General features: G+C 40.4%; 2 protein-coding genes across 3 annotated transcripts in view; one reads left to right on the top strand and one right to left on the bottom strand.

The window, feature by feature from the left end:
- The window catches only part of LOC124027273 (disks large-associated protein 4-like), a 223,263-nt gene that overhangs the window by 128,874 nt on the left and 78,686 nt on the right, over positions 1–15,703 (top strand). The window lies entirely within an intron of this gene.
- On the bottom strand, positions 7,282–13,027 carry LOC124027294 (GTPase IMAP family member 7-like). Its single transcript, XM_046339749.1, has 3 exons — positions 12,910–13,027; positions 9,811–9,900; positions 7,282–9,695 (listed from the first exon to the last, which is right to left on the bottom strand). Exons 2-3 carry the CDS (start codon positions 9,890–9,892, stop codon positions 8,911–8,913), a joined length of 867 nt encoding a protein of 288 aa, XP_046195705.1. The 5' UTR covers positions 9,893–9,900; positions 12,910–13,027; the 3' UTR covers positions 7,282–8,910.

The raw sequence follows: 15,703 nt of genomic DNA on the forward strand, positions 1-15,703 counted from the left end.
TTCTCTCTCAGCATATCCCTTCATCCATCTCTCCCTTTCTCTCTCATCATATCCCTTCGTCCATCTCTCCCGTTCTCTCTCATCATATCCCTTCATCCACCTCTCCCTTTCTCTCTCATCATATCCCTTCGTCCATCTCTCCCGTTCTCTCTCATCATATCCCTTCGTTCATCTCTCCCTTTCTCTCTCATCATATCCCTTCGTCCATCTCTCCCTTTCTCTCTCATCATATCCCTTCGTCCATCTCTCCCTTTCTCTCTCATAATATCCCTTCATCCATCTCTCCCTTTCTCTCTCATCATATCCCTTCGTCCATCTCTCCCGTTCTCTCTCATCATATACCTTCGTCCATCTCTTCCTATGTGGGGCAGCAGCGTAGCCTAGTGGTTAGAGCGTTGGACTAGTAACCAGAAGGTTGCGAGTTCAAACCCCCAAGCTGACAAGGTACAAATCTGTTGTTCTTCCCCTGAACAGGCAGTTAACCCACTGTTCCCAGGCTGTCATTGAAAATAAGAATATGTTCTTAACTGACATGCCTGGTTAAATAAAGGTAAAATTAAAAAATTAAAATCTCTCTCATCATATCCCTTTGTCCATCTCTCCCGTTCTCTCTCAACCGCTCATTTTACAACAGATCTTCTAATTCAGCAGTTAGCTTTGGATCTTCTAGTTTTTTACCAGTGTCACCACACCTCTCGTTTGCACCTCTCTCTGTATTATCCTTCAAATGTACATAGAATTTTCAGGTGTATCTATCAAATGTTATTTGTATCCTGCTTTGTAAGTTTAGCATTCCAAATTGGGAAATGATTGATGTTGGTAGTTGGTATGGAAACATGTGGCTGCCAATATTCATTCATGTTGAAAAGCGAATTGGATAGTGATTAATCAATAACACCGGTTTTGACATATATATCCGTCCATAATTTGAGATGCGTATTGTGTAGTATTGTGTAGTATTGTGTAGTATTGTGTAGTATTGTGTCTCCTGTGGGGCTTTATTGCTCCTGATGGCCCAGTCACACTTCACTTTATAAAAGTGACCTTGCAATGACCAATCCTAAAGCGTGTCTGAGCTAAAACGTTTGGGATCCACCTGATACTAAAGGAGGCTCCAATGCCAACTGGATCCTTGAAGAAAATTAATATTTCCCAACAAGACTTATATCCGGCAGCTTACATCTGAGAGACTCTTGGTGGCTTTTACACTTGGAGTTTATCACCTCTAACAGCAAAACAACCAAATGGCCATTGTGTACAAAGATTTCACAATAAGATAAAACAATAATGATGCATTTTTACACCTGTTATTGTATTAAAACACCACGTTGATTTGAATGGATTACCCATTTTAAAACTGTATATTATGATTCTGGGATCAGCTTAACCATTCCATATCTTAACCTTATCCAATAGCTAGTAAAAAAACACACAAATGCAAAAACAGACCTTAGAAAAGTGTCTAGGGGCAAATCCATCCCACTCCATGTGAATGCAGGGAGACAGTTATGTTTGTATTGGATAATATCACCCCCTAATGGTTAGAAGGGCACATTGTTTCTATGTTTGTGAATGGAAATGTGGCGAGGTCAGGGATTGGACATCATGCCAAACTCTCCCTTCCCATTGGACCACGAGCAGATGGCAGCTCCCCTGTGCACGAGGCAGGGAGAATTCGCGTCCCATAAGCCGGTAGCAGGGCATGCACACACAAAAGCAGACATCTTGACACAGATATACACACAGACAGACACATTGACATAGGTAAAAACACAAAACATCCAGATACAAATACAGACAGAGACAGACACACAGACTCAAATACAAAAACAAGCCAACACACAAACGGACACACACACACACGCACACACACAGTTCAATTGGTCCTCCAGGCCTGCCTTTGATGCAGCTAACTGCATAATGATGCTTTCTGCTCACCCCTCCTTTATCTCTCTATCTATTCTCTCCTCTTGAATCACCTCTTCTTTCTCTGTTAAAGAGATGTTATGGCTATAATGGTAGCAGGAGTTATGCAGTATGTATACCATTGTGCTGGTTATAGATAGCTTATAATAGTCATATTTTTGTGGACCGGGGTACTAAATGTTTGAAGAAATAGTGGGATTATAAATCGCATTGGATAACAGCGTCTGATAAATGACTAAAATGTCAATGTAATAATCAGAGTGTTATTTAATGAAAAGTCCATCAGACCATATTGACCTCACTGCTCTATCAATCATCGCAGTGCGAAGCAGCTAGACCCAACTCAATACTTTCAGTAAATAGAGAAATAGCTGAATTAATTCTCTCCTACCACTGCCTGTGCTTCCATATTTTCAACTGCATGGACTCACTCACTCATTCAATTATATTATATAATTTATTACAGTAACAGACAGAACTGCATGCAGAAAATAAAACCTGAGTAGGCTAGCTACCTAACCTAGGTCTATTCCAAACACAGGGCTAAATCAGAGTAGGCTAGCTACCTAACCCAGGTCTATTCCAAACACAGGGCTAAATCAGAGTAGGCTAGCTACCTAACCCAGGTCTATTCCAAACACAGGGCTAAATCAGAGTAGGCTAGCTACCTAACCCAGGTCTATTCCAAACACAGGGCTAAATCAGATTAGGCTAGCTACCTAACCTAGGTCTATTCCAAACACATGGCTAAATCAGAGTAGGCTAGCTACCTAACCTAGGTCTATTCCAAACACAGGGCTAAATCAGAGTAGGCTAGCTACCTAACCTAGGTCTATTCCAAACACATGGCTAAATCAGAGTAGGCTAGCTACCTAACCTAGGTCTATTCCAAACACAGGGCTAAATCAGAGTAGGCTCCAAACACAGCTACCTAACTAACCCAGGTCTATTCCAAACACAGGGCTAAATCAGAGTAGGCTAGCTACCTAACCCAGGTCTATTCCAAACACAGGGCTAAATCAGAGTAGGCTAGCTACCTAACCTAGGTCTATTCCAAACACAGGGCTAAATCAGAGTAGGCTAGCTACCTAACCCAGGTCTATTCCAAACACAGGGCTAAATCAGAGTAGGCTAGCTACCTAACCCAGGTCTATTCCAAACACAGGGCTAAATCAGAGTAGGCTAGCTACCTAACCCAGGTCTATTCCAAACACAGGGCTAAATCAGAGTAGGCTAGCTACCTAACCCAGGTCTATTCCAAACACAGGGCTAAGTCAGAGTAGGCTAGCTACCTAACCTAGGTCTATTCCAAACACATGGCTAAATCAGAGTAGGCTAGCTACCTAACCCAGGTCTATTCCAAACACAGGGCTAAATCAGAGTAGGCTAGCTACCTAACCCAGGTCTATTCCAAACACAGGGCTAAATCAGAGTAGGCTAGCTACCTAACCCAGGTCTATTCCAAACACAGGGCTAAATCAGAGTAGGCTAGCTACCTAACCCAGGTCTATTCCAAACACAGGGCTAAATCAGAGTAGGCTAGCTAGGCTGATGACTCTGTAAGTGAGGCTGGGTGAGACCTAAGCATAATTTAAGGCATCTTTCTAATCACGTATAGCATATTGACTCTATTAAATCTTCACAAATGTGTGTGTATCTTCACTGACAGTCTGTACCTTGCCACTATTTTGGCCTAATGCTTGTCACAGGCGACAACAGCAATTATCATTCAGGAGGCTACACTAAGCCAAGCCGCGTGGCAGGATGTGATATGAGACAGTCAGCTAAATGTGCTGTGAATCGATTATGAGGAGTTGACACTCTAGGCTATCAATCGGTGTAGAGATTGTATTTAGAGTTCTCTGTGACATTAAATGAGCATGTTTAGGATGCACGTTAATAGCAGTAGGATAGAAGTGGCAGTTGGTGTGGGGAGAGAAGCGCTAAGCTAATCGTCGGTTGTGTGGATGGGTGTCGTAATGAATGATAGTTAGGCTACTCTCTGGGAGCTGGGTTATCGAGCATGTGTGTGCATTCTTCCTGTGTGTGTGTACGCCAGTGTGTGCATTCTCGCTGCACCATCAGCATCATTAATCTCATTTGCCTATAAGTAAATCACACTCCATTTTCATGGGGCTGTGAATTAATGGAGATATAATCCGTGAGGTATTTGTGTTGTCTGTTCCTATCATTTGCAGTCAGCCTAATAGCATGTGATTGGAGAGTAACACGATTTATAACATATGTCCTCTATTCCTAGATTACAGTCTAATAAGCTTTCTTTTGTCCTCGGTCAGAATCCCCTCAACTTGTATTCGGGGGTCAGAACTACGGACCGTATGTATTCTAACTATCAACTTGATACTGCATGATGTTTTTATACCACACTATTAAGACCATATCAAATCAAAAAACAATATCCTGACACCTGAAGTTTTTGAGAGTGCGTATAGAAACTCATACAACGGGTGGGTCTAATCCTGAATGTTGATTGGTTAAAAGCGCATTCCAGACGGTGTCAATTGTTTTTATTGACCCTTTCACTAAATATACTAATCAGCCACGTTCTGCATAAAGAAAGCAGTGATAAATCAGACACAACATGCAGTGTTTTAGATACTCATAGTTGACTCCATAACCAGGTAAAAAATTTAAAAAACGAATGAAAAAAATAAAACAGCTACAGGCTTAAACTTGTACAGTTGAAGTCGGAAGTTAGGTTGGAGTCATTAAAACGTGTTTTTCAACCACTCCACAAATTTCTTGTTAACAAACTATAGTTTTGGCAAGTCGGTTAGGACATCTACTTTGTGCACGACACAAGTCATTTTTCCAACAATTGATTACAGACAGATTATTTCACTTATAATTCACTGTATCACAATTCCAGTGGGTCAGAAGTTTATATACACTAAGTTGACTGTGCCTTTAAACAGCTTGGAAAATTCAAGAAATTATGTCATGGTTTTAGAAGCTTCTGATAGGCCAATTGACATCATTTGAGTCAATTGGAGGTGTACCTCTGGAGGTATTTCAAGGCCTACCTTCAAACTCAGTGCCTCCTAGATAAGAACTGTTTGGCAATAATGACCGTCATTATGTTTGGAGGAAAAAGGGGGAGGCTTGCAAGCCGAAGAACACCATCCCAACCGTGAAGCACGAGGTGGCAGCATCATGTTGTGGGAGTGCTTTGCTGCAGGAGGGACTGGTGCACTTCACAAAATAGATGGCATCATGTGGAAAGAAAATGATGTGGATATGTTGAAGCAACATCTCAAGACATCAGTCAAGAAGTTAAAGCTTGGTTGCAAATGGGTCTTCCAAATGTACAATGACCCCAAGCATACTTCCAAAGTTGGCTTAAGGACAACAAATGGCTTAAGGACAACAAAGTCAAGGTATTGGAGTGGCCATGACAAAGTGCTGACTTCAATCCTATAGACAATTTGTGGGCAGAACTGAAAAAGCGTGTGCAATCAAAGAGGCCTACAAACCTGACTCAGTTACACCAGCTCTGTCAGGAGGAATGGGATAAAATTCACCCAACTTATTGTGGGAAGCTTGTGGAAGGCTACCCGAAATGTTTGACCCAAGTTAAACAATTTAAAGGCAATGCTACCAAATACTAATTGAGTGTATGTAAACTTCTGACCCATTCGGAATGCGATGAAAGAAATAAAAGCTGAAATGAATCATTCTCTCTACTATTATTCTGACATTTCACATTCTTAAAATAAAGTGGTGATCCTAAATGACCTAATCCTTTACTAGGATAAAACTTCAGGAATTGTGAAAAACTGTGTTTAAATGTATTTGGCTAAGGTGTATGTAAACTTCCGACTTCAACTGTATATGGGTTTCATTCCTTTGACTCTGCTGTTCCATTTTCAATTGTAAAGTAGCAGAACTCCCTGTGATAAAAGACATACACCCCAGTGGAGGAGGATGGCTCATAATAATGGCCGGAACAGAGCCAATGGAATGACATCAAAACACATAGAAACCATTTGTTTGATGTATTTGATATCCTTCCACAAATTCCTCTCCAGACATTAACATGAGCCTGTCCTCCCCAATTAAGGTGCCACCAACCTCCTGTGATACACCCCCATTTAACATTTTACTGCAGTGGGCTAAATCAGGGTCACACAGTGTTTCTTGCTCGAAAAAATCCACTTTGCAACAAAAGTATACACCCCACGCACATGGCTATGGTCTTTAAAAAAAATAAGACACATGTACCATGTAAGATATAGAGTTTAAATATATTCAATTTTGAGTTTGCATCACAATATTACACTGTAAATACATCACAGAAAACTGAAATACAACAAAACCGTTTGACATAGAAACACTGGATTTTCTGATTTTGTGTTTTTTTTTGCGTTTATTTAATTATGAAGAATATTAACAACATTCCACCTGTGAGGCCTCTAGAGGGCGATTTGGTCATTTGACTGCAGGAAAGGGCCACTACTTTACTACTAAATAGATAATGTAAATATACTATTTTTATTTATTTATTTCACCTTTATTTAACCAGGTAGGCAAGTTGAGAACAAGTTCTCATTTACAATTGCGACCTGGCCAAGATAAAGCAAAGCAGTTCGACATATACAACGACACAGAGTTAAACATGGAGTAAAACAAACATACAGTCAATAATACAGTATAAACAAGTCTATATACGATGTGAGCAAATGAGGTGAGATAAGGGAGGTAAAGGCAAAAAAGGCCATGGTGGCAAAGTAAATACAATATAGCAAGTAAAACACTGGAATGGTAGATTTGCAATGGAAGAATGTGCAAAGTAGAAATAAAAATAATGTGGTGCAAAGGAATAAATAAATACATAAATACATAAATAAATAAATCAATTAAATACAGTAGGGAAAGAGGGTAGTTGTTTGGGCTAAATTATAGGTGGGCTATGTACACGTGCAGTAATCTGTGAGCTGCTCTGACAGTTGGTGCTTAAAGCTAGTGAGGGAGATAAGTGTTTCCAGTTTCAGAGATTTTTGTAGTTCGTTCCAGTCATTGGCAGCAGAGAACTGGAAGGAGAGGCGGCCAAAGAAATAATTGGTTTTGGGGGTGACTAGAGAGATATACCTGCTGGAGCGTGTGCTACAGGTGGGAAGTGAGCTGGCAACCGGAGGTTTGCTGGTATTAAATCCTAGATGCTGTTGTGCCCTTGATCAAGGCACTTAACTCCCCGGGCACCCAGTGGGGCAGGCACCCCCGCACCTCTCCAAAGCCTGTATGTGTATTTATTCATGTCTTTCGGGGGGATTGGGTTAACAGAGGAAATAACATTTTGGTTGGAAAGTGATCTTAATCTTAATAACAGACAAGAGGTAGTTGCACTCTTAATTTATTTTTATTTAGCAATTCACCAAATATATTAATCAGACCCATTTGGCATATAGAAAACAGTGATCAAATAGATGCACCTTTTTGTGTTTTAGACCACATGGAAAAATCAATAAATAGGATTTATTAAATATGAATAAAGAATTGCTAAAGTGCCAAAAAATGTGCGCTTTGACATGTTCCTAGTCATGTTTTTCCAATTTCAAAGAATATTTAACCCACATAACCCACACATGGTTATACATTATTCCCTTTAAAATATTTGTTACAAAAGAAACATTGAACATATAATAGTTCCATTATAGTGTAATAGCAGGTGAGCTGCTTTCTGATATTTGATGGTGGAAAACTGAGCCTGTTGAGCATATCTGTTACCCATAGATAGATAGGCTAGAAATGTTTTACGGTGAAAATCTCAATTCAACCCTGTTACTTTAATGACACGTCCTTTCAACTTACTATACTCCTTTTTTAGATCGCTTGAGACGGGAAAACATGTTTTGTATGGGGTTGATCATGTGCTCCTTATGGCAGAATGTTAAAATGTGGTTAAATTAATAGTTTCTTTTGTAATAAAGTTACACTAACCAAAATGTACTCTATTCATGTAACGACCCAGAACATAATACCACTCACCAAACTAAACATACAGCTTCAGGCTTAAACTTAATTTGGGTTTCATTCCCTTGACTATGCTATTCCATTTCAAATTGTAAAGTTGCAGAACTCCCTGTGATTTTGAATTGTATATCCCCATTAACACACACTTACTAAATACATACACCCTTAATACACACATCCCTATAAAAACATACACCGCTATGTAATACTTTTAATACCACTAAATACATACTGTACATAGTATATATCCCCACTAAATAAATACACACCCAATAAAATACAGTTGGCCTACACCTGCTTTGTTCAGAAAGTGTAGTGAACGTTTAAGTAAACAGAACATTGAGCATTGTAACTCCTGTTGTTGATTGGGTGATTATGTACAGTGCACGCCGCTTTAGCAGGAGGTTTGTGTAAGCCAGTCAGGAAATAAGGGCAAGGCCAGACCATGAATCCAGTGCTTTCTAAGTGGTAATCATACGATGACGCATCGATATCCATACAATTTCCATCCATTTCCACAAATAAAAAGTTTAGACGAGTTGAACTTTTGACGTGCCGACTGTTTACGTAACCATCCGTTTAGCCAATTAGAAAATAGGGTATATTATACATCGCACACTCTACATGCACCTGGACCATGGACTAAAATGAATCCGTTCTAATCTGGTGTCCACAGACAGTCTGGCCTCGCCCTCAGTTGCCTCTGCTCCATTCCCCGTCATACCCATAAAATAGGAGCAAATGCATCTCAGTTGTAAGAAAACATGTCGTTCAGTATACTGTCGCAAAACATAGCAAAACGTTTAACCAACTGAATGCACCCCTGGCATTTTAAAGGTCAAGCATCTCCGTAGTGCAGTGTTTCTTAATCCCGGTCCTGGGGACACAAAGGGGTGCACATTTTTGGTGTACAGTATTGTTTTTGCTTTACACACCTGATTCAAATCATCAAATCTTGATGATGAGTTGATCATTTGAATCAGCTGTGTAGTGCTAGGGCAAAAATGTGCACCCCTTTGTGTCCCCAGGACCAGGATAATAAAACACGTGCTTAGTGCGTACATGTACAGGTACAGGTACAGGTATTGGCCACAAACCTGCTAAGCCAAACAACGTCCATGGACTGTGGAATTTAAATTGAGGCCTGATCTCTTCTCTGATCTTTTCCTGTGCCGTCTCATAATCCTCATTGGTGTAGTACTTTCCTCCATTATCCTCCACTATCTGCTCTATCTTCCTCAGCAGTTCTCTGACCTGAGTGTAGTTCTTTCTCTTGGCATTGATGATTGAGTGATATCTGTTCCCACAGCTTGTAACAAGTTTCCGCAGCTCCTTGCTCTCTTTCAGAAACTCAGAAACTGATTTTTTCCCTATCTGATCTTCACCAGTGAACAGCACCATGGTGTACATTGAGGCATCTTCCCCAAAGTTCTCCTGGATCCACTTCACAGTGTTCCTTTCCTCCTCTGTGAACCTCCCCAGCCTGATCACCAGCAGGAACACATGGGGTCCTGGAACTGACATGTAGATGCAACTTTCTAGCTCCCTTTTCATTTGATCTACACTCATTGTTGGGTCAAAGAGTCCTGGCGTGTCAATCACATTGATCTTCCACCCATCCACCTCTTCACTCCCTTTCTCACACTTTGCAATGACAGAATCAGCTTTGGGCTCCACTTTAAACACCTCTCTCCCCAGGATAGTGTTTCCTGTTGCACTCTTCCCCACTCCAGTCTTACCCACCAGAACAATCCTCAGATCAGAGGGCTGCCCTGAATCTGTGGGAACAGACGAAAAAGTGGGGGATGCTTGAGTTGATCATAAAAGCAAGCTTCTAGATAATATAGAGAAAAACATGTGTTCTGTGTGCATGTGAAGTATATGGATGCGTACCTTGACATTGACCAGTAAAGATTTGCAGACACAGTGTTACCAGCAATAGAATCATCAGAGTCCTTTCTCTTCCTTGTGCCATCTCAACAGCTGCAGTGACCAACCAAAACCACAGAAACAGACAATTATGTCATTAGTAAGGTTGCAAAGTTCTGGTAAATTGTCCCAAACACCCAGGTTTTCCAGAAATCTTGGGTGTAAGATTCCTGGGTTCAGGAAGAAAAAAAGGGAAATCCCATTATCCTACAACCAGGATTTCTGGAAAACCAAGGAATTTGGGGGAAATTATTGTAATTTTGCAACCCTAGTCATTACCAACAAAACCAGTCCACACTTCTACAGAGACTTTATTGGATAATGTATGGCCGTGTTCACAGATGGTTCAACCAATTATAATTTATTCTTAGCTGATTGATATAACGATCTAAAAAAATAGGCCTATTCTGCTTCACATCACCTGCCATCACATGGTTGGAGAGTTATTTATCCAATAGAGGCCAGAGAGTGTTCTTCAATGGAAGCTTCTCTACCATGAAAAATGTACAGCGCGTTGGGCCGTTGCTCTTGTCTATTTTTACAAGTGATTTGCCACTGGTCTTTACACAAAGCTAGAATGACTATGTATGCCGATGATTCCACACTCTACATGTCAGCACCCAAAGCCAGTGAGCTCACTGACATTCTAAATAAGGAGTTACAGTCAGTATCAGAATGGGTGATTAATAATGAACTGGTCTTTAATACATCTAAACCTAAAAGCATTGTATTTGGTCCAGAACATTCTCTAAGAGCTGAACCTCAACTGGAGTTGTGTATAAAGGTTGTGACCATTGAGCAAGTTGCGGAAGCTAAACTCCTGGGTAGAACATTGGATGGTCAATTATCATGGTCAAGTCATATTGACAAAGTTGTTATGAGGATGGGGAGGGGTATATCTGTTATAAACATCAACTGTACTAGTTGTTCAGGCTCTGGTCTTGTCCCCTCTTGATTACTGTCCGGTAATATGGTCAAGTGCAGCAAAGAAAGACCTAGCAAAGCTACATCATACATCATTAGCTGATCATGTATATCCTGTCTGATTTAACATATTCTGGTGTCTGACTCTGATCAGACCAGACAGTTACTGTACAGAGAAGTTGCAGGTGTGTCACTCTCACAACAATCTACTTTAAGGTTTATTGATCTAAGATGGACCCACTTGAACAAGATAAAGAATTTCTTGAGCAACATTAGGATACCTAGACCTTACTATCCTAGCCTCGTACGATCATCCTGATCTTGCGATTCAATTGAATCTGCGTAGCAAAACTGAATGTAAGCTTGTTAGATAGGATGGTTGTGCGATGCTATTACTATCCTGACCTGGAACATATTTGAAGACTATTTATTGGTTTAGTGGATATTGATGCCATTTTATTATCATTTAACGCTAGTAAATCTTTGTTCATTTTGGATATTGGTTTGATATTCAGAGTTTACTTGTCAATACCTATTTGACAGAAGGTCCTAGGATGATATACGTATCTACACCGAACAAAAATATAAACGCAACATGTAAAGTGTTTGCCCCATGATTCATGAGCTGAAATAAATGATCCCAGATTTTTTCTAGACGCACATAAGCTTATTTCTGTAAAACATTTTGCACAAATTTGTTTACATCCCTGTTAGTAAGCATTCCTCCATTGCCAAGATAATCCATTGTGTGGCATATCAAGAAGCTGATTAAACAGCATGATCATTACATTACAGGTGCACCTTGTGCTGGGGACAATAACAGGTCACTCTAAAATGTGCAGTTTTGTCACAGAACACAATGCCACAGATGTCTCTAGTTGAGAGAGCATGGGATTAGCATTCTGACTGCAAGAATGTCCACCAGAGCTGTTGCCAGAGAATTTAATGATACATTAAAGCAGCCTCCAACTTCATTTTATGGAATTTGGCAGCATTTTCTTGAAATAATTCAATAAAACAACATAATTCATGATGGTTTTTACTTGATTTTAGTCCATTTTAGAGTGAACGATAGTTTCAGTATAGTTTTAGTTTTTCATACAGGTTTGTTAATTATTTTATTTCAGTGTACAAAATTGTTTTTTCATGATTAGTTTTTGTTTTAGTTTCAGTTTAGTATTATAACCTTGCTATGGAGGAGGGAGATCAGTGACCTAACATCAATGGTTTTAGATGTATATGCCATTTGGACTGGAAGCTATTGAAACTTTGAATTAATAACCACAGTTGTAATAGAATAAACATTTGTAGAAAATCAAAGGTGGATAATTTAGAAAAAATGTAAGGTGTACATTTGATGAGAGATGTTAAAGAACCTACCATGCTTGTATGTAGATCTGTAGCTCATATGGATAGGAAGGTATTGAAAGTTAGACCTATCACAATAAGTATGCCTGTAAAATCAGGGAAGTGGTGAACTGGAATTCTAACAAATGTAGCATGGATGACAGGGTCAGTAGCTTAACATTATCTGGTTTCATCTAGATATGGAGCACCCTTAGTAGTTAGTGGTAACTAATACAAATATTGGGTCCTTCAGCGACTGGAGTCCCGATGCAGTGTGTGTCATCTTCATATTTGGTGAACCCTCCTGAATGGGAATTGCAATCACCTTTATTGCACTTTTACGAAGGTCCCTAAACCACCATGCCAGAAAAGCATGTTGACTACTTTCTTGCTTTGTTAAGGGAAGAGTTCGACTATCGGTCTAAAATAATAATCATAATAATTTAAAATAATCTAATCCTAGATATCACTCTCATCATCCTAGGACCCTCCGTCGGAGAGCTATTGATGAGCCAACCTCTGAATATCGAAAGTCAAAACAAAGTTAATGTGGTGATCAGCCATGCATAAAGACCTGGTATGAAGGTATCAATAAACCAGTTGTTATACAGTTATTCAAGTATTGTAGAGGAATTGCAGTTGAATACTAGCCGGCTTTCTAAAACTGGCACGTTTACAGTAACATTGATTCATGTGCACTGTCCCTGTAAAACGAAATTGAACAAAGTAGAGTAGATCGTTGTAGAACGTTTAGCAAAATATTACTCCTACGGTATAAAGTTGAATACTCACTTTTACTGCAGTTAAATGATTTGTGAATTGGTGCCTCTTGTGACTATGAGAGCTGAAGCAATGTGCAGCGCCATACGTAATGAGTTTCGTTTTCCCGGCATATAAATTTCGTTTTCCCTGTAACTAGTGTGTTCTAGCCAATCAGAAAGTGTTTCAGGCAAAAACCCAATCCAGTGCAGAGATAAATTCTGATAAATGATGATCAAGTACTCTCCTTAGCCTTATGCCAACAACCATAAAACGAGTGGAAAATGTGTCAGATAGAATCTGTATACAGAGAGTCTGTCAGTGCCATACTGTAGCAACAACACAGTGAAAGCATTGTATGCATAGTTATAGTATCCAACAACAGGTTGTATAGTATAGGATTCTATTGAGCCTCTGCTTATGTTGTGCTGTCTGTAAGGCAGCAGCAACATGGGTGGTAGCAAAGCAATGTTAGAGAGTATTATGAAGGGTGCTCTTTGGATGAAAGGGTCTTAATGACGATTAATGGCAATAATGAAAACTACTGTACTTTCCAAGGCACTGATATCTGATACTTTATATGAGCACAGATTTGTATACATTTGTATGGGTGTATGGCTCGGTTTTGGCCATAATATCTCTCCTGCTGCACCCTTAGTCTCACAGTTTTTGAGAGTCATATTTTAAGGTCATATCAAGTTCAAAACAATACCCTGACACATTAAGTTTTTGAAAGTGTGTATAGAAGCGGAGGTAGCCTGGCGGAGGTAGCCTGGCGGAGGTAGCCTGGCGGAGGTAGCCTGGCGGAGGTAACCTGGCGGAGGTAGCCTGGCGGAGGTAGCCTGGCGGAGGTAGCCTGGCGGAGGTAGCCTGGCGGTTAGAGAGGCGAGCTGGCAACCAGAGGCTGGGTTGCCAGTTCGAGACACGGGTCCGATTGGAAAAATCTGGCGGGAAGTGAGCTGGCAACCGGAGGTTTGCAGATATTAAATCCTAGATGCTGTTGTGCCCTTGAGCAAGGCACTTAACTCCCCAGGCACCCAGTGGGGCAGGCACCCCCGCACCTCTCCAAAACCTGTATGTGTATTTATGTGTGTCTTTCGGAGGGATTGGATTAACAGAGGAAATAACATTTTGGTTGGACATTGTGGGTAATTGACCAATAAAGTGATCTAAATCTTAATAACAGACAAGAGGTAGTTACACTCTTATTTTTTTATATATTTAACACTTCACCAAATATATCAATCAGACCCATTTTGCATATAGAAAACAGCGATTATAACAGACACAACTTTCTATGTTGTTGACCCCATAAACATGTAAAAGGGTTGTTCCACGTATAGAGTACATTTTGTGTCCCTTTAATCTGCGGCCCGTGAAAACAGATACGAAGTGGGGGATGCTTGAGTTGATTATATTGGCAAGCTGTGTGTGTGTGTGTGTGTGTGTGTGTGTGTGTGTGTGTGTGTGTGTGTGTGTGTGTGTGTGTGTGTGTGTGTGTGTGTGTGTGTGTGTGTGTGTGTGTGTGTGTGTGTGTGTGTGTGTGTGTGTGTGTGTGTGTGTGTGTGTGTGTGTGTGTGTGTGTGTGTGTGTGTGATTCATGTGGATGTTTACCTTGAAATTGACCAGTGAAGGCTTGCAGAGACAATGTTAACAGGAACAGAATTGTCTGAATCTCTCCACTTCCTTGTGCCATCTCAACAGCTGTAGCGACCAATCAAAAGCATGGAAACAGACGATGGTGTCATTAGCAAACAAAAACAGCAATGCAGTCAGTTTGACTCAACGTTTCCTACATTGTGTGGCGGTTTATCCTTAAAGGCACATTTTCCCAAAACGGTGTGCACCGGTCTTCAACAGCCTTTGAGGTACGTTTGCTCCTGTTTGGTGAGTGTGGCCTGATCAGTATGGGTGTGACTATCTGAAATCGCAAAACTCAGCACATCCAATGGTAACTGCCCTCTGGGCCACAGTAATCACAACGTTTTTCACCTGGTCGTTCAGTACAGTACCATTTCCGTTGAATTCAACATTGCACACTGTTCTGTCATAGTGAACGCAACCCATTCCACACTTCTACTGTACCAAAGAAGGTTTAGTATGGAGATGCCCAGAAACAGCTTCTCCATTATAAATCCCTGGTCACACTTGTAGGTGATGTCATGGTAGCTAGCTAAACTCATGTGTAGAAACATGTCATCGGGTCTAACAGACATGTTGGGCTGCACTTCTCGTGTGCGACTGTTTTTGATGAAAATGGAAAACGTGTCAGTTTGTCACTTTAATGAGGTTGGACTTATAACATGTTCAGCTACTGTACTTTAGACATTGTCTCAAATCTAGCTTGTGCCATTAGAAATCAAAATGAACAACTAAGGACAATTGTTTCACTTCTCTAGTTGACTTTCCAAACCCCAAACCCCGGTCTGGTCTGTCGAGCCTGCTTGCGAGGCGTTCCCAGAAGTATTGGACTGCTATGTCTCTGGGTTAGAAAACTCTGTGCTTCTACACAATGACTCTTTAGAGAATGTTCTAGCCTACCATTCTACCATTGCCTGTCTGGTCTTTGATCAGACCAGATAGACCTGTTCCTTCACGTGGTATAATGATCTGTCAGAGAAATCTGAAAGTGTTATACTGTATGTACAGAGAAATCTGCAGGTGTTATACTGTATGTACAGAGAAATCTGAAAGTGTTATACTGTATGTACAGAGAAATCTGAAAGTGTTATACTGTATGTACAGAGAAATCTGAAAGTGTTATACTGTATGTACAGAGAAATCTGCAGGTGTTATACTGTATGTACAGAGAAATCTGCAGGTGTTA

The sequence above is a fragment of the Oncorhynchus gorbuscha genome, linkage group LG03 (assembly GCF_021184085.1).
Source record: "Oncorhynchus gorbuscha isolate QuinsamMale2020 ecotype Even-year linkage group LG03, OgorEven_v1.0, whole genome shotgun sequence".
Lineage (NCBI taxonomy): Eukaryota > Metazoa > Chordata > Actinopteri > Salmoniformes > Salmonidae > Oncorhynchus > Oncorhynchus gorbuscha.

Bases quoted from the DNA above. Each gene is read 5' to 3' on its own strand.
- LOC124027294 (XM_046339749.1), bottom strand. From the start codon at position 9,892: ATGGCACAAGGAAGAGAAAGGACTCTGATGATTCTATTGCTGGTAACA. The intron at 9,696-9,810 runs GTACGCATCCAT...CTGTTCCCACAG, and splicing joins CTTTACTGGTCAATGTCAAG to ATTCAGGGCAGCCCTCTGAT.